We start from the raw sequence: 25,204 nt of genomic DNA, 5'->3' as shown, positions 1-25,204 counted from the left end.
ACTGTATCGTTTGTTTGTAGTCTATACCTGTTCGTGCGTTCTTCGTTATATGTAAGTTCTCAAGTCCAGGTCTGTCTACATCGTTTATTTGTTTTGTATTTCTCTAGTGTTATTCGTGTTTCGGCGTTTTCATTTAATAGATTATATCTACCATCAACGCTGCGCTTTGGTCCAATCCCTACTCCTCCTCTTCAGACGAAGAGGAGGAGAACGACCGTTACATGTCCAAACTTTTCACTGGTACTGTATATTTAAGCAATAAGGCCCGAGGAGGTGTGTTATATTGGCCATATACCACAAACCCCAGAGGTCCCTTATTGCTATTATAAACTGGTTACCAGCAGTAAAAATAAATGTTTTGTCATACCCATGGCATACGGTCTGATATACCACAGCTGTCAGCCAATCACCATTCAGGGCTTGAACCACCCAGTTTATAAATATATATTCCGGTCTCTGACTGCTCGTTCTGATATTTCTTATTTTCTTTATTTTTCTGGATAATGTGTGTATTATTTATTTTACATTTTTATTGTTAGATATTACTGTACTGTTGGAGCTAAAAACACAAGCATTTCGCTGCACCTGCGATAACATCTGCAAATCCATGTACGCGACCAATACATTTTGATTTGATATGTCTGTATTGTTCTCAATCCTCATTTTGGTTTAGTCGCTTTCGCTTTCGCTGCACGTTTCTGTTTGTTACTGAAGAGCAATCTTTTTTTTAATACAGTGGCTCATTAGAGAAACAAATGTCTGTTATTACAGTTTATTGAAATCTGCAGTAGCTTGTTTAGCAGTAACGGTGTAATAGGAATGTGTTACTTGTTTTGTTAATTGATCAACTAACTTACTCTCTAAACCAGTGTTTCCCAACTCCGGTCCTCGAGTACTCCCAACAGTACACATTTTTATTGTGGACAAGCACACCTGATTCTACTTGCCAACTAATCATCAAGCCCTTGACAAGTTGAATCAGGTGTTTTTGTCCGGGGCTACAATAAAATATATGCTGTTTGGGGTAGTCGAGGACCGGAGTTGGGAAACTCTCTGAACCAACTTATTATCTAAACCAGAGGTATTCAACTCTTAAAAAGCAGTGAAACTGGTTTCGACGTCCAGAGTTGAGTTAAACTAACTTGCTTTGTTAACCAACTACCTCCCCCAGTTACTCCTGTCAGCTGTTTGATGTATGGACTGAGACGGTGGGAGAGAAGTCCCAGTACAATCTCAACCTCCCCCTCATCAGCCGAGACACAGCTACCCGCCTCATCTCTGTCAATTTCAACCCACAGGTACTATAAACGTAACTCCGTCAGTTTCAACTCACAGGTACTGCTAGGGGGAAATGATCTTGTATTCAACATTACTGTAAATGACATTGTTGCTACAGAGCACTTGTTATTTTTGCTCTCCCCCTCTACCTCTCTCTCTTTCACTTCCTCCTACCTCCTCCCCCTGAAACCCCACCTCGGCCCTCTCCCTCCCCCCAGTTGGTCTCAGTCCTGAGAGAGGTGAAGTACCTGAAGGCCAGGCAGACAGAGTCCATCCCGGACACTGCAGAGCAGGTGTACACTAGCAGGGGTCAGCTGTGGCAGTACATAGCCAACCTGGAGCTCACTGTGAGGAGATACAACAAGGTGGTGAGCACGGTTCTGGAGGTGGAGCACCCACTGGTCCAGGGTCAGCTCAGAGACATCGACACGCGTCTCAGAGAGGCAGAGGAGGACATCAACTGGAACAGCCAAGGTCAGAGGTCAAAACTACAGGGGGAAGTGGGGCATTACGGGTGCCCTAATGTTTTAACTTGGGCAAAAACCGTCCACAATTTCCTTCTCGCGTGGGCTTGGCTACAGTACTCTACTGTTCTACTGTAAGTCATATATTCTCCTCACATGCCTTTTTCATGATGTTCCCTCCATCCTTGTCAGTTCCGGGACAGGACTGACTGCGATGTCATGACATGAGACCCCAGGAGAGAAGATGTGTTTGGAACAGATGATTAAGCCACAGTGCTTCAATGTTCGGGAGGGTTGTGGTGGTGCCTACTGTAGGACCCACAGCTTCCTGAAGGACAGGGTAGAGAAGCCTGTGTGGCTCAGTTGGTAGTGCATGGCACTTACAACAGCATAGAAGTTGGCCGATTCCCACAGGAGACCAGTACAAAAAAGAAGAAAAAATATGTATCCACTCACTACCACCACTCATAACTCGGTCTGGATAAGAGCTTCTGCTAAATGTCTAAAATGTATTAAAAAAATATATACGTATATACAGTACATACATTATGACTACAGTCTCAACGTCAACAGTGAAGAGGCGACTCCGAGATGCTGGCCTTCTAGGCAGAATTGCAAAGAAAAAGCCATATCTCAGACTGGCCAATAAAAAGAAAAAATTAAGATGGGCAAAAGAACACAGACACTGGACAGAGGAACTCTGCCTAGAAGGCCAGCATCCCAGAGTTGCCTCTTCACTGTTGATGTTGAGACTGGTGTTTTGCGGGTACTATTTAATAAAGCTGCCAATTGAGGACTTGTGAGGCGTCTGTTTCTCAGACTATACACTCTAATGTACTTGTCCTCTTGCTCAGTTGTGCACCGGGGCCTCCCACTCCTCTTTCTATTCTGGTTAGAGCCAGTTTGCGCTGTTCTGTGAAGGGAGTAGTACACAGCATTGTGCGATCTTCAGTTTCTTGGCAATTTCTCACATGGAATAGCCTTCATTTCTCAGAACAAGAATAGACTGACGAGTTTCAGAAGAAAGTTCTTGGTTTCTGGCCATTTTGAGCCTGTAATCGAACCCACAAATGCTGATGCCCCAGATACTCAACTAGTCTAAAGAAGGCCAGTTTTATTGCTTCTTTTAATCAGAACAACAGTTTTCAGCTGTGCTAACATAATTGCAAAGGGTTCTCTAATGATCAATTAGCCTTTTAAAATGATAAACTTGGATAAGCTAACACAATGTCCATTGGAACACAGGAGCTGTTACGGCTCTCGTTGGTAGAATGACCGGACCAAGGTGCAGCGTGGTAGGCGTACATTTCTTTATTAATGTTCCACCAAAAACAATAAACAATACAACGAACATAAAGCTTCGCAGTGCAAACATGCAACAACCAAAGGGACAAGATCCCACAAAACCCAAACGGAAACTAACAACTTATATCTGATTCCCAATCAGAGACAACGATAGACAGCTGCCTCCGATTGGGAATCAAACACACCAACATAGAAACAGAAAACCTAGAATGCCCACCCTAATCACACCCTGACCTAACCAAATAGAGAAATAAAAAGGCTCTCTAAGGTCAGGGCGTGACAGGAGCGATGGTTGCTGATAATGGGCCTCTGTATCCCTATGTAGATATTCCATAAAAAATCTGCCGTTTCCAGCTACAATAGTCATTTACAACATTAATAATGTCTAAACTGTATTTATGATCAATTTGATGTTATTTTAATGGACAAAAAATGTGTTTTTCTTTCCCCAAAAAAATGACATTTCTAAGTGACCCCAAACTTTTGCACGGTAGTGTTTGTATATATATATATATATATATATATACACATTTCTTACGGAACATGCCAACCAGATCGTATTTTATAACTTAACCAGTCATATTGGCAATAGAACAGGCTTTCAGATGATGCCCACCTGACCCAGTCGTGTTCCAAACAAAACAACTACAAGTGTGCTTGTCGTAGTTCCTCATCGGCACAGCTAGGAGAGATCAAAAAAGCACCTTATAGTTGAAGGCTATTTTTTTGTCCCATTAAAGTGCATTGAAATGACTTAGGAACTGTTCACACTTTGGAGAGGTGTGTGGCCAGATGGAGACAAAAACAATATGTTACTTCTGGTGCTTCTTACTGTGCTGGATGCACTTAGGATAGTTATGGAGAATAATAAAAGAGGACAAGGTGTTATATAGAGCCTGCTTTGTAGATGTATGTGGAGCCAGTTCCCTATCATTTCACTTTTAGGTTTTAGTAGAAGATGAAGGAGTTGGATAGCCTGGGTACCAGTCTGTTCAGCTAACTTTCCACTCCATGTACTCCATTTCATATGGTCAAGATTGTTTAGCATGGCAGGCGTGGAATGATAGCTGAACAGACTGGTAAACAGACTAAGAGTTGGGTTGGCAGAAGCGGAGAATAGATCAGTCAAAACACCGGAACAACCTTGAKCACCTTTCCTTAGAGGGACATTGCACTTTAACATTTGTCAGACGTTTTTTCAGGGATTGAGGCGAGTAGCTGGATCTACACAACTGAAGTTGTGGGACATGGTTTCATCTTCGCTTTACTTTCAAGGTCTGAAAACTTTCTGACAAACATAGATTTGAAACTGTAACGGCCCTTTTAACGTGTGTGTCCATTTCCTTCCCCTGTTTGTGAGCAGGTATCTGGGAGTACATCCAGGAGGTGCGTGAGTGTGTGTGTGATCTGGAGAGGAGGCTCCAGAGGACCAAGGACCACGTGGAGGAGATCCAGGGCTGTATGAGGGCCTTGGCCAGCCCCCTCTATGACCGAAGGGAGGGCAAGAGAGACACCCTGCTCAGCCTGGACGACAGGGCTGACAGGCTAGAGAGGTGTTACGCCCAAATACGCTCTTCCGGAGAGAAGATACACTTCCTGCTGAAGGTGACTATGCCAAATAACATGAAGGTCATAAACACTTCTGGCTTTGCAGGGAACTTTATTAATCATATTAGGAGTTATGTGTTAGTCATCATTACAAAATTTTGCAAATGTTTTGTTGTCTGAGTGAAGGAAATGCTGTGAATTAGGAGGACTCAATTTATGTTGAAAGATGAGACGTTGTGGATTATAATAAATACTGCTTTGATGTCATACACGCAAGCCAAACACGCGCGAGTCCAAATGTGCACTTCACATTTCCATATCATAAAACATGTCATATGCAGTGTCAACTTTTATGGTCATTATGTTTGATGTACAGTTACAAGATGACATGGGGTCATACCCTGGGTTGTTCTGAACAGATGGAGTTTGTCTATTGTGAAGACAATTCACAGCGGAACACGCACACGTGTGCACTCATGACACCTTTCTACGCTCACCAAAATGACGATCTGTTTCTCTGAATTGCCTTGTGAAAGCCGAACACTGTAAGATCGTGTTTTATAACTTATCCAGTCATATTGGCAATAGAACAGGCTTTCAGATGATGCCCACCTGACCCAGATAGTGATACATAATGGTACGTTTCTGTGTAAACAACAACAGGGATGCAGAGTTGTGTTCCAAACAAAACAACTACAAGTGTGCTTGTCGTAGTTCCTCATCGGCACAGCTAGGAGAGATCAAAAAAGTACCTTATAGTTGAAGACTATTTTTTGACCCATAGAAAGAAGTGCATTGGAATTGCTTAGAAACTGTGCACACTTTGGAGAGGTGTGTGTCCACTTGGAGACACCAGTCAGTCCTCTCACTCAACCCTTGTCATTTTTTTGTCTTATGTTGCACCTACCCCACATCTTCCAGAAATATTCTCATCGTGTTACTGAATGTATCCAGAGTATTTTCAGATGTTGTTATCAACAAATACTGTGAAAAGTACAGTAAATGTAAAATGCACAGGAAATCAATTGTAATGTTTGGATTCAGTCTTGAGTCCGGTGAAATGTTTTTTCCTCAACTTTGATCTAATGATATTCCCATAAACTCCACTATATTCCCTTTCAATTGGTACTATGATTATGCATATGCTTTACATATGTCTTATGTAAGAAACATTTCAATTTAATCCTATCCATATAGGCCAATCCCCACAAAATGTAAAGGGTTAAAAGGTGTGCATTATTKATTTCTTTATACAAATAAAAGGTGCGTGTTCTGTGTACATGTTACTCTTTGATTTTGAGTGTGAGTGTCTTCGTTCTGTGACAGAGTAACCTGGGGTTGTTCAGAGCAGACCCAGGCTCTGAGGAGTGGAGAGCCTATGTGGAGTACATAGACGACATGGTCATAGACGGCTTCTTCAACAGCATCGAATGCTCCCTCAAGTTCTTCCTCGACAACACTGGTGAGCAATGATCCGTTCCGCTTGAATGATCAGTGCATTTGTTTGTGTATTCACCTCAGCCCAGGTTTGACTAACAGTCTGGCGAGCCCTCCTGAATGTAAGACGTGCACTTTGTACGAGATTCACACGTTTTTGTGAAACACCCCTTCTTCCCTCCCTCAGACCAGCGTGGTGGTGTGGCCCCTCTGTTTGAGGCCCAGCTGGACCTGAGGGTCCCTGACATGGTGTTTAACCCTTCGCTGGAGTACGGAGCTGCCGATGGCTTCTATGACCTGGTGGAGAGCCTGGTCAATGACATCTACAGGACCTCTTCTCTGGTGCCACGCCTGGCCGTGCACAGCAGCGTCCCACACTATCAGGTACTACAACACTACCATGGTTGCACAATTCAGATAACTTTCCCCCAAATTCCCCGGATTTCCAGAAATCCCAGTTGGAAGGTTCCAGGAATCAGGATGACAAAACTTCTGGAAAACCTGGGAATTTTGGGGAAGTTACCTACATTTTGCAACCTTACATCTATGCCAAACAGTTTATTCATGCTGTTTATATTCATGCTGTTTATATTCATGCTGTTTATATTCATGCTGTTTATATTCATGCTGTTTATATTCATGCTGCTCAGACACAAGTTGGTCTCATGAAATATACCGTATTATTATTAAATGTCAAGTTTGTCCAATATTCAGATGGAGATCAATAATCCACCCTAAAAGGAATACTGTGAGATTCTGGCATTTCTTTACCATGTTTATGTCTCTGCCTCCAATATCAAGGAAGTTAGCGGTAGCTTCGCAAGCCAATGCTTACTAGCGTTAGCGCAATTTCTGTTAGTCTACAGGCACACAGAGACAWAAAAATMGTATGCACGAGTTCATCTGACGCTTAATTGCCAGAATCTCCCAGTATCCCTTTAACCCATAATCTAGAATGTGTATTGTATCTATAATCTATCATCTATAAAATAATTATAATCTGCCGACTATCAGGCTGTTATGGAAGACATGGCTGATTTGGCGGACATGCGCCAGCTGCTGATGGAACGTGTGCAGGGCGTCATGGCGACGTGTTGTGAGTTCCGTAACTCGTTGGAGCGCTATGCATACCTGTACGTTGACGACAGGAAGGAGTTTATGCGCCAGTTCCTGCTGTACGGCCACGTGCTGACCAGTCAGGAGATAGAGGCTCATGCAGAGGATGGAGTCCCAGAGAACCCACCTACACTGGAGCAGTTTAGAGAGCAGGTGGATGGGTAAGGGAGATAAATAGTGTGTGTTTTTGAGTGTGTGTGTGCAAGTGTGAATGTAATGATGACTCTGTGTGTGTGTGTGTATCCCCAGATACGAGCGTATCCATGAGGAGGTGCAGGGTCTGGAGCCAGTGTGTGTGTTCCAGGGGTGGATGAGGGTCGACGGACGGGCCTTCAAGAGTGCCCTTCTCAACATCGTCAGGAAGTGGAGTCTCATGTTCAAACAACACCTCATAGACCACGTCACAAACAGGTAGGCAGACTCTAACTCTACCAATATCCCACACAGGCTGTTAGGCAGATACCAGAGGATTCCGGGGAGAAAAAACACTCTGTCAAAGTACCCTTCTACTTCATGTTGTCTCTCTTGTTTTTAAACGTTTAAACATTTTAACATTCTGTCTCTCTCTCCCTGCTCTCCTCTCTCTCTCTCTCTCTCTCTCTCTCTCTCTCTCTCTTCTCTCTCTCCTCTCTCTCTCTCTCTCTCTCTCTCTCTCTCTTCTCTCTCTCTCTCTCTCTCTCTCTCTCTCTCTCTCTCTCTCTCTCTCTCTCTCCTCTCCTCCCAGCCTGTTAGACCTGGAGGAGTTTATCAGTCTAGCAGAGCAGGGTCTGGGTCACAGGGTGGAGCAGGGCGACTATGGTGGCCTGGTGGGGGTCATGGGTCACCTGCTGGCCGTGAAGGAGAGGCAGAGTGGGACGGACGCCATGTTTGAGCCGCTCCAACACACCATTACCCTGCTCAAGACATATGAACAGGAGCTGCCTGACGTGGTCTACAAACAGCTAGAGGTGACCCTTGTCCAAAGTCCATCGATCAAACTCCTACCTCTCTCCTCCCTCCTCCTCTCATTCCTCTGTCCCCTTCTGTCATTCCTTTTGGCACTCATCCCTCTGTTTTGTCCCACTCCCTCTTTGCTCCTTCTGGTGGTACTCATCCTCCTCTCGATACTCATCCCTCTCTTCCTCCTTCCTCTCTGTCCGGGAGCTATCAGAAAAGTTACTAATGTCTCTGTCCCTCCTTCCTCCTAGTACTTAACACACATCGTCCCCCTCTCCCTCTTTCCCTCTGCCTTACACTCGTCTATTTCTCCCTTCCTCTAGGAGCTTCCAGAGAAGTGGACCAACGTGAAGAAGCAGGCGGTGGTGGTGAAACAGCAGGTGGCTCCTCTCCAGGCCAGCGAGGTGGCCGGACTACGCAGGAAGTGTGCCTCATTCGACGTGGAGCAACACGCCTTCAGAGAGAGCTTCAGGAAGAACGGGCCCTTCAGGTGATGCGCGCTCCCACACACAGGCTGAATTGCGTTGACGGAAAGTTGTCCTCTCCCTTGTGTCCTCATTCAATCCTCAGTCCTAAACAGTCCCATAGCTCCTACCCCAGGACATGTGTCCTATTTGATCTAAAAGGGCTGGATACTGTAGGTGTAAGCAATGTGGTTATGGCTCCACATCCCCAACCAGAGGGCTAGGTAAAAACATTGCTTACACCCTTCTCCGTCATGGGCCACCATTGCAAAGATCACAAGTTGTTGTTCCCTCCTGTCACACCTCTACATCGATCAGTCTATAATTGTGCAGTGAACAGTTAACGAGTCAACGCTTACACATTAGGCAAGCATAATTGAATCTTTACATATGCTAATTACCCACAGGTAGTGGCGCTCCATCATGCTGTCTAATTACTTAATGAATTATGCGCATAATCGTTCCTCTGTAGTGACATGATTTTCTCATTAATGTCATGGATGTCCGGGTGGATAATTGACTGTGTGTGTGGTGTCGGGCCTGGGTAGCCAACCTCCATACCAAACATGACTTGACAAAGTAGTCAGCTGAAACGGTAACAGACTGGTGCTCAGGCTGGTGTGATGTAGGTTTGTCAGTAAGACCCTCTACACAAGGGGCTTTCAAATCTATTTTCCTCCCTGGTAGTTAATACATTTATAATGTCCGGTTAACTTCGTATCAATGTGAAACCATATCAGATGCTGAGAGAGTAACCTTGCTGTGTGGTTCCTCCGTGTGTTATTGTAGGTTTGCCAGTGAGAACCCGTATGCCATGCTGAATGCATCCCACAAACAGATCCAGGAGAAGGAGGCCGTGATGGCTGGGCTGGTGGAGTCTGCCGGCCTGTTTGAGGTGACTGTCTCTGACTACAGACAACTACGACAGTGCAGGTGAGACAGGGCTCTTTCCCCACAAGGTTTCTTCCTTCGAGAGAGTTTGTCCTTCTACGGTTTTCCCTTAGAAGATCCAGGCCGGGTTACTGTAAAGCACTCGGTGTCAAATGCTTTTGTGAAAAGTACTATATTAATACAATTGTTTGATTGATGTACTGTCTGACTGACTTATTGTTATATCGTGTGGTTCCCCAGGCGCGAGGCGGGGCTGCTGAAGGAGCTGTGGGACATGATAGCTGTAGTAGACAGTACTATGGCTGCCTGGAGGACCACACCATGGAGAGACATCAACGTAGAGGACATGGAACTGGAGTGTAAACGCTTCAATAAAGACATCCGAGCTTTGGATAAAGAGGTGAGAGGGAGAGATGAGGAGGTGGAGGAGAAAGAAGTGCAGAGGGGAGAAGAGGAGAGGGAGAGAAAGTGAGATATTACATTGGCCACATTCAAAAAGGAAAAACCCATTGTAAAAGAACAAGTACATTTGCAAATACATTTCTCACACCTTGCCTCTCCCTTACTTTATCCTGACACTCACCTCTCCCGCCAGTGTTTTTGGGGGTTAATGCTGAATTGTATCATAAAAACCTTTCTTCCCCCTAGGTGCGATCGTGGGAGGCGTTCTCAGGTCTGGACAGCAGGGTAAAGAACCTCCTGACCTCCCTCAGGGCCGTAGCAGAGCTCCAGAACCCTGCCATACGGGCCAGACACTGGCACCAGCTAATGGCTGCCACCGGGGTGCGCTTCACCATGGACCAGGAGACAACACTGGCGGACCTGCTGCAGCTCAACCTGCACAACTTTGAGGAGGAGGTGAGGGGCATCGTGGACAAGGCTGTCAAGGAGATGGGCATGGAGAAGGTGCTCTCTGAACTCAACTCTACATGGACCGGTACAGTACAGAATACCCTTAAACTGAGCTCAATTATGACTTTTATCAGACGCCTGTACTTTTCATGTTTAATCTGTGATTGGTTTGGTTGATTGACTGACTGATTGGTTTGGTTGATTGACTGACTGTTTGGTTGATTGACTGACTGGTTGGTTTGGTTGATTGACTGACTGGTTGGTTTGGTTGATTGACTGACTGACTGATTGTTTGGTTGATTGACTGACTGGTTTGGTTGGGTTTGGTTGATTGACTGACTGACTGCTGACTGGTTGTTTGTTGATTGACTGACTGGTTGGTTTGGTTGATTGACGGACTGATTGGTTTGGTTGATTGACTGACTGGTTGGTTTGGTTGATTGACTGACTGGTTGGTTTGGTCGATTGACTGACTGATTGATTACTCCAGGTATGCAGTTCCAGTACGAGCCTCACCACCGTACCCAGGTGCCCTTGCTGCGCTCGGACGAGGACCTGATTGAAACCCTGGAGGACAATCAGGTCCAGCTGCAGAACCTCATGTCCTCCAAGTACATCGCCCACTTCCTGGAGGAGGTGTCATTGTGGCAACGGAAGTTATCAGTGGCGGACGGAGTGATATCCATCTGGTTCGAGGTGCAGCGTACCTGGACCCATCTGGAGAGCATCTTCATAGGCTCTGAGGACATCCGCTCACAGCTGCCCGAGGTCAGACACACACACACACACACACTTGCACACACATGCTCAAAGACACACACACACACACACACACACACTTGCACACACATGCTCAAAGACACACACACACACACAGACTTGCGTATGCATGCACACATGCACTCCCATTTCACAAGTTTGTTTTTTATCCTTCATAAGGGCTCTGCCTGTACCACTTTCATGCATGTTAATTAATACATCGTTAGTTGTCTAAACACCAGCCTACTTTGTAAATCAGAATTATACATTTCCTTAATTACCTTGATGGCGATGCTATTCCTCCGGTTCCAGTGGTAGTCTTAAAGCCAGATGTTTGTAGTTAATATGTCTCTGTGTGATTGTCCTCTGGGAAATCCTATCCCCTGGCCGGGCTCCCACAATGCAACTCTCCCCAGGACTCCAAACGCTTTGAAGGGATTGATGCTGATTTCAAAGAGCTGGCGAACGCAGCCCATAAAACGCCCAACGTGGTGGAGGCCACCAATAAAGCAGGCCTGTTCAGCAAACTGGAGGACATTCAGAGCAGGTGGGGGAAGGAGAGGGAGTCTGTGGTGGTGTGATGGGAATCTCTTTCTCACAGTGCACTGAAATTCYTGTTAGAGGAAAGAGAATGATTGTGTTATCGATAGAAAAAGGCAACACATACAAACGTAAGAATTTACCCATGGATGTATTTATACACTTGCACATATTCACACAATTCACTGATAGTGACTGTGTGTGACCTTGTGTAGACTGTCTCTGTGTGAGAAGGCCTTGGCTGAGTATCTGGACACCAAGCGTCTGGCCTTCCCCAGATTCTACTTCATCTCCTCTGCTGACATGCTGGACATACTGTCCAATGGAACCAACCCGCTCCAGGTAGGAACCTAAACCCATTAGGTGGATCCACAAAGCCTCTCAGATTAGGAGTGCTTATCTAGGATCAGTTTAGCCTTTTCGATCATATTGAATACAATTATATTGACAGATTGAGACCTGATCCTAGATCAGTACTCTTACTCTGAGACGTTTTCACAATGGATAATACATACTGACATGTTTTTTTTGCTCATACCTGTAGGACTCTGTGTCTCCACAAGAGAGCAGTGTTGGTCATAGTTTTCCAGAGTCTTTACACCTCATCCTGGGAATAAAATAAAAAAAGTGCTAAATTATTCTCTTCAGTATTGAAGGATAGTTGAACAACGAKTTTTGTTGAAACCTGTCAATAAAGGGTGGTCCTTACTTTTCCTGACATTAGTCCCTACTCTTCCTGCTCTGTCCCTAGGTCCAGAGACATCTATCCAAGCTGTTTGACAACACAGCTAAGATGCAGTTTGAGACTGACAKGGAGGGGAACCCTACTAAGACAGGMCTGGGCATGTTCAGTAGGGAGGAGGAGTATGTCCCCTTTAATCAGCCCTGCGACTGCACCGGACAGGTAACACTATTATGGGGGACAGGGATTGAAAGATGTTAGCAAAGCATGTAAATCAAATGTATTAGTTTCCTATTAGTCCCCTTCATTTGAATGAAAAGTCAGTTGTGTATATCCATGTTGTCTGATGCCCCTCGGTTCTAAAATGACAAACACATTAATAGTGTGGATGTGTAGTATGTCATCATTATGTGTGTGGTTGCCTTCAGGGGGAGGTGTGATTGCACTGTGTTCTATGTCATCATTATGTGTCTGGTTGCCTTCAGGGGGAGGTGTGATTGCACTGTGTTCTATGTCATCATTATGTGTGTGGTTGTCTTCAGGGGGAGGTGTGATTGCACTGTGTTCTATGTCATCATTATGTGTGTGGTTGTCTTCAGGTGGAGGTGTGGTTGAATCNTGTGTGGTTGTCTTCAGGTGGAGATGTGGTTGAATCGTGTTCTATGTCATCATTATGTGTGTGGTTGTCTTCAGGTGGAGATGTGGTTGAATTGTGTTCTATGTCATCATTATCTGTGTGGTTGTCTTCAGGTGGAGATGTGGTTGAATCGTGTTCTATGTCATCATTATCTGTGTGGTTGTCTTCAGGGGGAGGTGTGATTGCACTGTGTTCTATGTCATCATTATCTGTGTGGTTGTCTTCAGGGGGAGGTGTGATTGCACTGTGTTCTATGTCATCATTATNGGTTGTCTTCAGGGGGAGGTGTGATTGCACTGTGTTCTATGTCATCATTATGTGTGTGGTTGTCTTCAGGTGGAGATGTGGTTGAATCGTGTTCTGGAAACCATGCGGTCAACAGTGCGTCATGAGATGACAGAGGCAGTGATGGCCTACGAGGACAAACCCAGAGAGCAGTGGCTGTTTGACTACCCCGCTCAGGTAATACTGTATTAAATTAGAATTAGGTGTGTTAGAGCAGGGCTGTCACAAAAGCCTGCACACCAAATAGCTCTCCAGGAGGAGGGTTGACCACTCCTGACATGACCTGTGCCTTTTTATCGATCTGTGTAGTGCACTCAGCTCTGTAACTCGAACCTCTGTCTTCCTCTGACCTTTGACCTCTGACTTCTAATGTGTATATTGCCCTCTAGGTGGCCCTGACGTGTACTCAGATCTGGTGGACGTTAGACGTGGGCATGGCCTTCTCCCGTCTGGAGGAGGGATATGAGAACGCCATGAAGGAATATAACAGGAAGCAGGTCGCCCAGCTCAACACACTAATCTCCATGCTGATTGGACAGCTGTCGCCGGGCGACCGCCAGAAGGTCATGACCATCTGCACCATAGACGTCCATGCGAGGGACGTGGTCGCTAAGATCATCGCTCAGAAGGTATCAGTTTTAGTTTGTCTTCAACCTTTTCTCAATTATGAAATGAACATAATGATAAAGGCTTTAAAAAAGTTTTGCAACTTTAACGAAGACAGAAAGTGTTTTGGATGTTTTTTTGTACTCATCCCTGTTTTTCGTCTTCTTCCAATTCCCTCTCTCTCTCTCTCTCTCTCTCCATTCCCTCATTCCCCCATCGCCAGGTGGAGAACTCTCAGGCGTTCCTATGGTTGTCTCAGCTACGTCATCGCTGGGATGAGAAGGAGAGACACTGCTTCGCCAACATCTGTGACGCCCAGTTCCTCTATTCATACGAGTACCTGGGCAACACACCACGACTTGTCATAACCCCTCTGACTGACAGGTACACTGACCAATAAAAACCATGCTGGCACAGGGTAGACAAGTGATTGGTTGTTTACTTTTTTGATAGACAAGTTAGGGCGAACCTAATCTCTCGTGAACAGATTTTGCGCGAAAACCAAATAATCTGTCAGGACTGGATGGAGTTGGTAGGATAACGAGCAGCAGTAGTTCTGGTGTTTGGATTTTCGTCACTGATTGTTTGGATGTATCAGGATTGGGCGAAGGCAGTGCTTAAACTTTGACTGCTTTTCACATGTGGTGAAATTAGCCCTCAACTCGGCACATGGAATGGGGCGGGGGCGGTTGTGGGTCAGGTCGGCTGTGGGCAGGGTGCCTACTTTGATGAATCTAAAATCTAAAATATGTTTTGATTTTGTTTAACACTTTTTTGGTTACTACATGATTCCATACGTGTTATTTCATAGTTTTAATGGCTTCACTATTATTCTACAATGTAGAAAATAGTCAAAATAAAGAAAAACTCTTGAATGAGTAGAGCTGTGTCCAAACTTTTGACTAGTACAGTACATGTAAGAGATTAGCTAGCTAGCCACTCTAGCTAGCTAGTTAGCTGGCTAACATTATAGGTTTAGAGTCACGTCTAATAATAAAAATAATTATTTTCTAATCGATTTTTGGATTCATCATTTCTGTAAATACTTTTTATGCATGTTTATGTTTCATGCATGCTTATGTTATAGTGATTCACTTTTTCAAACTTTGAAAGTGCATATAAGTATGCTCTCGATGCAGTTATGCAGTCTAATACACCTACAGTGGGATTCCAAACTTGTTTAGCATTAACTAGTCCAAATATGGCACGATTCCACAGTTTTTATCCATTAGCATCACTTTCGATGAGGAACTTTTATTTTGAAGGTGAACTGCAAATTCACTATTGTGGCTAAATGTTTTTTTAGGCAAGTCAGTTAAGAACAAATTCTTATTTACAATGACGGCCTACCAAAAGGCAAAAGGCCTCCTGCGGGGATGGGGGCCTGGGATTGTTATTGTGGTTAGCTTCTCATATGTAGGGACAAGCGGGTACCAGGGCCAGAGGACTGACACATTGGCCAACATTCCGATAGAAATGTATTATATAGAACAAACATGCCTCTCTGATTCTAAGGAATCATGTCAGTTCTATTCATGCCATTTCTATCTGCAACTTATTCTCTTGGATTAATAAAAAAGAATCATAAGMAAAATGTTTTGTTGTTTAGCACCTTTCATACAAGCAATTGCAGCTTTCAACTCGGTTACTACATTATTGTGGGAAACATCACAGATAAAGTCTGAATATAAAAAGTGGATTTATGACGTGTTTCTGTAGTCCTCTGGCAAACTGTGCTGTGGCTGTGGAACTGACCATTAGCCTCTTCCCTTTGAAGCCAGAACAAAGCACCACAAAGACAATGGTGTTTGAAGGCTGGATCACTGATCAGCGGCCATGTGCTCGTAGAGGCAGCATATGGCCAGAGACTGTGCTCTATCTCGTTATCTCTGCCTGTCAAACTTCTGACCACTGACCCTCTGTCATTCAGCTATACTGGAGTCAGGGAAAGTTTGATATAAAGTTGTCATTCATTCACAGATGGCTACTGGCCAACTTAAACAGCTTGATTTTAGGTTTCAGATGTGTTTGGATTTCAATCACATAATTCTGGAAGCGGTGTTTTTAAGGATTGTGATGGCATCCCCCTGGTAGAAAAACAATGATGTAATCATACATACACAATACTTCTCAGTTAAAGTGTTCCAGCCCCTTCTGAGAACTGTGTTTAGGCATTTTAGCTATTCAGAACAAGCAGGTTTGTTGCCACCCAGACAGTTGATTGTGAGATTTATGGCCATATTTCCAAAATGACTATAAAAACGTTGGCAACAGTCTCTGGATGACACAAATTGGATCGTTTGTCTTCCGGTAGCTTGCATATCTCTTTAACACACATTCTCTCTCTCTCTCTCTCTCTCTCTCACACAATATATTGTCTATTTACCCTCTGCTTGCTGAAATTATTACCACATTGATTTCAGAGGCGAAACAATGCATTTATATTGATGATCAATTTCAGATGTGATCGTCTCTATCAGTCCTCCTAAACACCTTAGTGTGCTATTGAAACATGCAGATTGTTGTTGCATTTAAATGCCTGCTTGTTATTTGACTTGAGTTAATCAACCTATGAAGTGAAGTTGTTATTCCTAAGAATGTGTGTGTGTGTGTGTGTGTGTGTGTGTGTGTGTGTGTGTGTGTGTGTGTGTGTGTGTGTGTTTCCCAGGTGCTACATCACTCTTACCCAGTCCCTCCACCTGACTATGAGTGGTGCTCCAGCAGGCCCAGCAGGCACTGGCAAGACAGAGACCACCAAGGATCTGGGCCGAGCCCTTGGCATCATGGTCTATGTATTCAACTGCTCCGAGCAGATGGACTACAAGGTGGGCTCCCACTCCTTCTGCAGACAGGCTATGAATCATCTAAGTCAGGGTTGGGCAACTTTTGATGGGGGTGGGGGCCACAACAAAACAACTCATCATGAGGGCCCGCAGTTGCTCGCGGGTCTGCATACCCACATCCATACCTCCCACGTTGTGGGCAAAACATCTTAGTGGCCCCACTCTTGACAGCAGAGAACATTTAAAACACTTTTTTAGAGTTCATTTTGTGCAATTCTACACATTTTGCCACGGAGTGTAGAGCAAATGTTGCAATTTAAAGTAAGTTTGCTGCAATTCTACACATTTTTCCATGAGGCGGTGAGGAAAATGTGCTGTTTTACAGCTAATTTCCTGCAATTCTACACATCTTGCCATAGGGTGGAGAGAAATGTTTGCAGTTTTTAATATATCTGAGTGAGACTGACTAACAAAATCAATGGGTGCCCCCCGGACGATAATTCGGCCATGATAACAAGTTTGGATAGCTGGCCGCTGAACTAATTTAGCAATCTAAAAAAAGTTAGCTGACATGAGCTAATTGACTATCAGTGACTGACATAACAAGAGTAAAACGTCTGATGCACAACCACATTTTGAAATTGCACCTTGTGTAGTCTACTATTCTAACTCGCAACAGTAAGTTGAGACCCCGACTGAGTTTTTTTGGGGGGGTGGGGGCAGGGGGGGACGGGGGGGATTAATCCGAGGGCCTTCAAAAGGGGGGCGGGCCGCCAGTTGCCCATCCCTGATCTAAGTCCTGCTTCTCCAACTCTACTCGGTGTGGATATCTGACACGGAGATGGAGGGGAGAGGAGGGTAAAGAGAGCTCCCTGTCTCTCTCTTTCTGTCTTCTCCTCCTCTCTCTCTCTCTCTCTCTCTCTCTCTCTATCTCGCTCTCTCTCTCGCTCTCTCTCTCTCTCCGTCCTTGAAGGAAGAACATAACAGTTCAACCTGATGGATGCATTTATTTTGCTGTTAAGTGGTGTCAGACGCCCTTCTCAGTGTTGCTGCTTCAACACACACACACACACTCACACACACTCACACTCACTGCATATAGAGTGGTCAATAGAGACGCAGGCACAATCTCTTCATACAGCTTGTTGCTGCCTGCCTAAACAGGAGAATTATTATTGCCCTTCCCACTCTACACACACACACCACACTGCATTGATGTGTCAGAGAGAAGTGCTAATATGCACCAGGAGATGCAGCGATGGTGTAAAGTCATACAACCAAGCGGCACACACAGTCAGGCTTGGTTAGTATCATGGCTCTGCCCTATAATAGAGAGAAGAGACTTGGATCCTACCTCTCTCCTGTCTAGTGAATCTCAGGAGGCTGTTTCACCTGCTCATAAGTTTGGTTTCTGTGTCTGTGGAGAAAACTGATGGTGTGCGTTGGCATTTAACCTTTTTCATATTGGAATAGACAGACAGCAACAAAATGTCACCCGTTTAGGCAAGAAAGTTTAGGCCCTTGCTTTTGTGGTAAATCTCAAACGTCTGTTGTCATTTTTACCTTCAATTTTACTCTGTATAGAACACATCTCCCTCTCTCTTTCTCTCTCTCTCTCTGACCCCTCCTGCAGTCGTGTGGCAACATCTATAAAGGCCTGGCCCAGACAGGAGCGTGGGGCTGCTTTGATGAATTTAACAGGATCTCTGTGGAGGTGCTGTCTGTGGTCGCTGTGCAGGTAAGCATGTCCCTGGGCTAATCATACAGTGCGCTCCAAAGGTATTGGCACGGTGACCCTTTTTATTTTGTCTCTGTACTGTAAAGAAGAATATAATATGTTAATAAACACTTCCATTGCAGATAGTCCTGAATGAATCGTGAATAAGGATGAGTGAGYAGGTTACAGACGCACAAATATCATACCCCCTCCAAAATGCTAACCTCCCCTTTTCTTGTAATGGTGAGAGGTTAGCATGTCTTGGGGGTATGATATTTGTGCGTCTGTAATTCCCACTCATCATTATTCACGATTCATTCAGGACTATCCATAATCGTAGTAGCATCCACATGAATGTAGATGTGTTTAGAAACATATTCTACTCTTCCTTACAATAAAAGTGACTCCTAAATTACACAATACATTATTTACCATTCATTTCTATTGGGCACAATACTTTTGGAACTCACTGTATACAGTACTAATAAGCAATGATTGCATTGAGTTAGCACAGTACACATTTATATTTTGTCATCATTGTAATGTGTATTGTTGCAAAACTCATAACTAGCCTACGGATATCGTTGCACTCACTTTGTCTAGGTGTCCTAGGCCTAGTTACATGAACTGTAACCTAAATGAATGTGTGCATTTATGTGACAAATCAGCATTTGAGGACGTGATGGATACATGTGCCCAGGGAGACAGCAATCTCACCTAGGTGAAAAAAAGACTCTTAAAACCAACAAACCCCCAGTAGCATCACGGCTTGCAAACTGGGACACTCACTGACGATCACCTTAATTGGTAGCACCTGATGTGCTTATCAACCAGACTCAGCATTTGGACAAGGTTGCTGCTGCCCCCTGGGGGATGGAGTATGAAAGTGTATCCTGGATAGTGTGTTTGTCTATGTCCTAACACTTACCTTAACCCATATCATAACATTATGTGCAGTAGATAATGCTGATAGGGTTTCATCATCACCAGACTGGCAGTATAGCACAGCACAGCCAGTTTCTCTGCCCTCTCCCCGGCAGCTAGCTATGAAAGGAAACGTTGTCAATAAGTCAGAGTGCGAGAGAGAGAGAGAGAACTTTGAAACTGTAAAGCAGCAGAACAGAGCAATGGATGTGTGTTAGCAGGCGTATGGAATAATAAATCAAGCTATGCTTCGAAAGGATGAAAGGAAGAAGACCTTGGATAAGACTGGCAGAAAACAATAAAATGGTTCTGACGGGCACTCTCCCACCCGCTCCAGTACCCTCTTCTCCTTCCTCTGCGCTTCACCCAGGTTGTGTTCATAACAGCACGCTACAGAAAACATTTTAAACTGTTTTGCAACGGAACAACAAAATTAGCGTTTCTCATTGGACAAGTCCTGGTAGTGCCTCCCTCCTTTTTTTCTCAGTCTGTTTTTCTTCTGTTCTTTGCCTAATGAATACGACCCACCCGTCTTCTCCATAAGCGAATGTCAGAGGAAGCTGTACGATAATCCATTCTGTTTAAGGGGAGAGCAGGCGCCATAACGTAGCTGCAGTTTGTGAGTGCGTACGCAGGTGGCAAGATCAATTCTCCATTAGGTAAAGGGCAGGGAAACAGAAGGCAGCACAGACACAGCTGAATGGAGACAAATGAGCTAAATTCAGCCCTTCTCTTCTCCTCAACACAACTGTCTGTTGGTGAAATTGTCTGCAAAATACCAGACTGGATGATGAATAATGACTAATGGGTGTATAATTATGAGAGTGCTGTTTCATATACACCGAGTCAACGCAGCATTTTCTAAACTAATCTATTTTACCATACCCTGTAGTCGAGATCTTGGGTTCAGCTAAGGACACGGAAAAGTTCATCTCATTCTTACTGTACACATCCTAGACACACACACAGATGTAGGATATGTGAAATGATGAGGATGAACTAGGGTTGCCGTTTCATCATTTCAGTAACGCTAGCTTATAGCTTATAGCAAATATCATTGCCTTGGCTATTTTTTAGAGTGTGAATACCATTCCATTTTGTGTTTGTTGGTGATTGAATACGAGTGGTAGTATCTTACAAGATCACCTACCTACGGGGACATCCGCAGAACCCTTTTGGAACCGTTTTTTCTAAACTCAGCAAAAAAAGAAGCGTCTTCTCTGTCAGCTGCGTTTATTTTCAGTAAACTTAACGTGTAAATATTTGTATGAACATAACAAGATTCAACAACTGAGACATAAACTGAACAAGTTCCACAGACATGTGACTAACAGAAATAAAATAATGTYMRCAGTATCTGGTGTGGCCACCAGCTGCATTAAGTACTGCAGTGCATCTCCTCCTCATAGACTGCACCAGATTTGCCAGTTCTTGCTGTGAGATGTTACCCCACTCTTCCACAAAGGCACCTGCAAGTTCCCGGACATTTCTGGGGGGAATGGCCCTAGCCCTCACCCTCCAATCCAACAGGTCCCAGACGTGCTCAATGGGATTGAGATCCAGTCTCTTCGCTGGCCATGGCAGAACACTGACATTCTTGTCTTGCAGGAAATCACGCACAGAACAAGCATTATGGCTTGTGGCATTGTCATGCTGCAGGATCATGTCAGGATGAGCCTGCAGGAAGGGTACCACATGTAGGAGGAGGATGTCTTCCCTGTAACGCACAGCATTGAGATTGCCTGCAATGACAACAAGCTCAGTCCGATGATGCTGTGACACACCGCCCCAGACCCTCCACCTCCAAATCGATCCCGCTCCAGAGTACAGGCCTCGGTGTAACGGTCATTCCTTCGACGATAAACGCGAATCTGACGATCACCCCTGGTGAGACAAAACCGCGACTCGTCAGTGAAGAGCACTTTTTGCCATTCCTGTCTGGTCCAGCGATGGTGGGTTTGTGCCCATAGTTGTTGCCAGTGATATCTGGTGAGGACCTGCCTTACAACAGGCCAACAAGCTCTCAGTCCAGCCTCTCTCAGCCTATTGCGGACAGTCTGAGCACTGATGGAGGGATTGTGCGTTCCTGGTGTAACTCTGGCAGTTGTTGTTGTCATCCTGTACCTGTCCCGCAGGTGTGATGTTTGTGTGTACCAATCCTGTGCAGGTGTTGTTACATGTGGTCTGCCACTGCGAGGACGATCGGCTGTCCATCCTGTCTCCCTGTAGCGCTGTCTTAGGCATCTCACAGTACAGACATGGCAATTTATTGCCCTGACTACATTTGTAGTCCTCATGCCTCCTTGCAGCATGCCTATGGCACGTTCAAGCAGATGAGCAGGGACCCTGGGCATCTTTCTTTTCAGAGTCAGTTGAAAGGCCTCTTTAGTGTCCTAAGTTTTCATAACTGTGACCTTAATTGCCTTCCGTCTGTAAGCTGTTAGTGTTTTAATTGTTTATGGTTCATTGAACAAGCATGGGTAACAGTGTTTAAACCCTTTACAATGAAGATCTGTGAAGTTATTTGGATTTTTACGAATTATCTTTGATAGACAGGGTCCTGAAAAAGGGACGTTTCTTTTTTTGCTGAGATTAGTTCCTGATTGTCTTATATCTCTATATATCTCTGTATATCTATATATCTGTCCTGTCCAGGTGAAGAGCATCCAGGACGCCATCCGAGACAAGAAGCAGAGGTTTAACTTCATGGGCGAGGAGGTGAATCTTTTCCCTTCTGTAGGTATCTTCATCACTATGAACCCAGGCTACGCTGGCAGGACCGAACTACCTGAGAATCTCAAGGCCCTGTTTAGGTAACACACGGAACACGCACAAAAGTGTTTCCTTGTTTTTAAAATGCTATAATGTCATTTTTTAAACAATGAAATGATGAGACTGATGGAAAAACAAAGATGAGTTACCCCTTTCAAGGCATTCACCGTGGGATGTTTATGATAATGTTGACGGAAGAAAAGCTGACAAACGACAATGAATATATTTCAGTCCCACAGTTACACGTATTACTCTTGGTGAACTGAATGTCCCCGACGGGATTTGTACCAGGGTTGACTGGAAGCCACATGACTGTGTCAGCCCTCTGAACTAATTCTTACTCTCTTCCTTCTCTCTTTCCCTCTCTACCTCCCTCCCTCTCTGTAGGCCTTGTGCCATGGTAGTACCAGACTTTGAATTGATCTGTGAGATCATGTTGGTGGCTGAAGGTTTCCTCGATGCCAGAGTCCTGGCAAGGAAGTTCATCACCCTCTACACACTCTGCAAAGAGCTGCTTTCCAAACAGGTACAGTATGCTTCAGATCCCTCATCTTATGCACTAGCTCCATTATAGCCTGGTCCCTTGTCTGTTTGTGCTGGCTTGCCAACTCACATGGTCCTTGTGGCAAGACAATGACCATACAGTAGGAGTTGGCAAGACAGCACAAACAGATCTGGGACTAGGCTAGGCTAGCTCCATTATGTCCATATTGATTATTGCACAAAAATGGCTCGATATAGAGAAGAACTACAGCTCCATACAGAATCTGATATTCCAGATCTGAAACACTGCCATACAGGAAGTGGATGAACATTACATTTGATACTCTGCATGGCCTGTATGTGGTGTGTGGCAATGAGTGTTACAGAACATGTATTTGACACTCAGCATAGAGTAGGGCTGTTGCGGTGACTGTATTACCTCCACACCTGCAGTCATGAGTCATGACCGCAGTAAAATTCGATGTGGCCGTTGAGTCATGGTAATCTCCTGTTATGCACTCTGGACATGCATTAGTAGTACGATCATCAGGTAGCTAATGGCCTGGTACTCAGGGCTCTATTTAAGGAATAAGGCATGAGGGGGTTTGGTATATGGCCAATATACCACGGCTAAGGTATGTTATTTTGCATGACGCAACGGGGAGTGCCTGGATACAGCCCTTAGCTATGGTATATTAGCCATATACCACAAACCCCCCAGGGTGCCTCATTGCTATTTTAAACTGGTTATCAATGTAATTGGAGCACCACAAATACATGTTTTGTCATACCCGTGGTATACGGCTGTCAGCCAATCAGCATTCAGGGCTCGAACCACCCAGTTTATAATATGAAATAACTTGCTTTGTGCAAACTTGTGTGTAACAAAGATATATGTATAGGTTAACGTGTTAGAATATCTTGTTTGGGCCTCCCGAGTGGCACAGTGGTCTAAGGCACTGCATCACAGTGCTAGAGGCATCACTACAGACCCTGGTTCGTTCCCAGGCTGTGTCGCAACCGGCCATGACCGGGAGACCCATTAGGCGATGCACAATTGGCCCAGCGTCGTTTCGGGTAGGGGACAGTTTGGCCGGCCTGGATGTCATTGTTCCATTGCGCTCTAGCGACTCTATGTGGCGGGCTGGGCGCATGCACACTTTACGGTGTTTCCTCCGACACATTGGTGGAGGCTTCTGGGTTAAGCGAGCGGTGTGTCAAGAAGCAGCGCGGCTTGGCATCGTCGTGTTTCGGAGGATCGCAGGGTCGTGTTTCGGAGTCCGTACGAGAGTTGCAGCAATGAGACACGATTGTAACTACCATATCACGAAAAAGGGGTAAAAAGTACAAAAAATATGTTTAGAATATGTTTGACCATTTGTCTTACTTTCAAAATATGTTCAGCTGAAACCAGAAAAAAAGGACACAATCATGTTTGGCATTTCAAAACAAAGACTATGCTTTGTCTGTCTAGTAAACAAGCACTTTCGGAAACTTTTGGTACAACCATTTCTATCCCTTCCATTKCATTTCTATCCCTTCCATTACATTTCTATCCCTTCCATTCCATTTCTATCCCTTCCATTACATTTCTATCCCTTCCATTACATTTCTATCCCTTCCATTACACATCTTTGTCATTCTTGAAAAAGGAAAATGCGCCTTAAATATTAATGTTCCGTCTCTCCCTGGTCTCCAGGACCACTATGACTGGGGGTTGAGGGCCATCAAGTCTGTCCTGGTGGTGGCTGGCTCCCTGAAGCGGGGTGACCCAGATCGGCCCGAGGACCAGGTCCTCATGCGGGCTCTGAGAGACTTCAACATCCCTAAGATCGTGACGGATGACATGCCAGTGTTCATGGGGCTTATCGGAGACCTGTTCCCTGCTCTGGACGTCCCCAGGAAGAGAGACCTGGAGTTTGAGAAGCATGTCAAGCAGTCTGTGCTGGACCTCAAATTACAGGCTGAGGATAACTTTGTACTGAAGGTGAGTTGTAATTACCGGTTGACCAGGGTTGGCTGTTTCAGTCTTTAGAGATTGTTGGTTAAAAGTTATGTTTTCATGTTGATAAATTACTTAATGAATGAAACAATTCATATAACAAGTGACCCAGGCCTAAAATCATCCACAAATACATGGAAAGACACAGTTTTTTGACGGTAGATGATAGCCCTATAAGAACACAGCCCATAATACTGTAATGTCCCTGACCTTCAATAACACTGCCAGGGAAAAGAAACCACACTTCAATCTTGGTAATTAACAATAAAACAACATATTCAGCTGTTGCGTTCCTCTGCTACTAGTTCCCTTTCCTCCAAAAGCCATGTACCTAGTGTTGCACTGTACTGTATCAGTGGTAAGTACACATTAGTGTCAGAGCAGTCTGGGTTGTGGATGAATCGGCCAAATATGCCCAACCCAAACCCTCCGGTTATACTGTAATAACGTCCCAGGTGGAAAGGTCCACCGTCCTTATTCTAGCCATTATGCTGTGTTCACACACACACACACACGCACACACATACAATGTCAGAGACAGAGGAAAGCGGGGCCAGGGGAAATGAGTGCAATCTGCAGCAGGTCAAACCGGCATGGTAGCAACGTAATGACACTCCATCACACCGCTGTACCGCAAGAGCAGCTCATAACCCTGCCACTGTCACAGACACCACACATGGATATAAACAGGGAGGGAACAGGCTGATGAAACAACGGCAGGTC

At 44.8% G+C, this 25,204-nt stretch overlaps 1 protein-coding gene across 1 annotated transcript in view; it reads left to right on the top strand.

Annotated features, from left to right (window-relative positions):
• Nucleotides 1-25,204, top strand: part of dnah9 (dynein, axonemal, heavy chain 9) — a 127,410-nt gene that overhangs the window by 10,088 nt on the left and 92,118 nt on the right. The window contains exons 12-35 of the mRNA XM_023993787.2: nucleotides 1,172-1,298; nucleotides 1,497-1,752; nucleotides 4,411-4,652; nucleotides 5,922-6,057; nucleotides 6,220-6,416; nucleotides 7,047-7,309; nucleotides 7,398-7,559; nucleotides 7,873-8,095; nucleotides 8,408-8,574; nucleotides 9,338-9,481; nucleotides 9,680-9,839; nucleotides 10,088-10,376; nucleotides 10,782-11,059; nucleotides 11,467-11,597; nucleotides 11,806-11,932; nucleotides 12,342-12,494; nucleotides 13,246-13,371; nucleotides 13,584-13,823; nucleotides 14,024-14,184; nucleotides 16,469-16,625; nucleotides 18,217-18,321; nucleotides 21,880-22,037; nucleotides 22,384-22,522; nucleotides 24,179-24,466. Of these exons, the coding sequence (XP_023849555.1) occupies nucleotides 1,172-1,298; nucleotides 1,497-1,752; nucleotides 4,411-4,652; nucleotides 5,922-6,057; nucleotides 6,220-6,416; nucleotides 7,047-7,309; nucleotides 7,398-7,559; nucleotides 7,873-8,095; nucleotides 8,408-8,574; nucleotides 9,338-9,481; nucleotides 9,680-9,839; nucleotides 10,088-10,376; nucleotides 10,782-11,059; nucleotides 11,467-11,597; nucleotides 11,806-11,932; nucleotides 12,342-12,494; nucleotides 13,246-13,371; nucleotides 13,584-13,823; nucleotides 14,024-14,184; nucleotides 16,469-16,625; nucleotides 18,217-18,321; nucleotides 21,880-22,037; nucleotides 22,384-22,522; nucleotides 24,179-24,466 (4,429 nt within the window). The remainder of the gene's footprint in view (nucleotides 1-1,171; nucleotides 1,299-1,496; nucleotides 1,753-4,410; nucleotides 4,653-5,921; nucleotides 6,058-6,219; nucleotides 6,417-7,046; nucleotides 7,310-7,397; nucleotides 7,560-7,872; nucleotides 8,096-8,407; nucleotides 8,575-9,337; nucleotides 9,482-9,679; nucleotides 9,840-10,087; nucleotides 10,377-10,781; nucleotides 11,060-11,466; nucleotides 11,598-11,805; nucleotides 11,933-12,341; nucleotides 12,495-13,245; nucleotides 13,372-13,583; nucleotides 13,824-14,023; nucleotides 14,185-16,468; nucleotides 16,626-18,216; nucleotides 18,322-21,879; nucleotides 22,038-22,383; nucleotides 22,523-24,178; nucleotides 24,467-25,204) is intronic.

This window comes from Salvelinus sp. IW2-2015, linkage group LG8, assembly GCF_002910315.2.
Source record: "Salvelinus sp. IW2-2015 linkage group LG8, ASM291031v2, whole genome shotgun sequence".
NCBI classification, from domain to species: domain Eukaryota; kingdom Metazoa; phylum Chordata; class Actinopteri; order Salmoniformes; family Salmonidae; genus Salvelinus; species Salvelinus sp. IW2-2015.
This window is presented reverse-complemented; position numbering and strand designations above follow the sequence as displayed.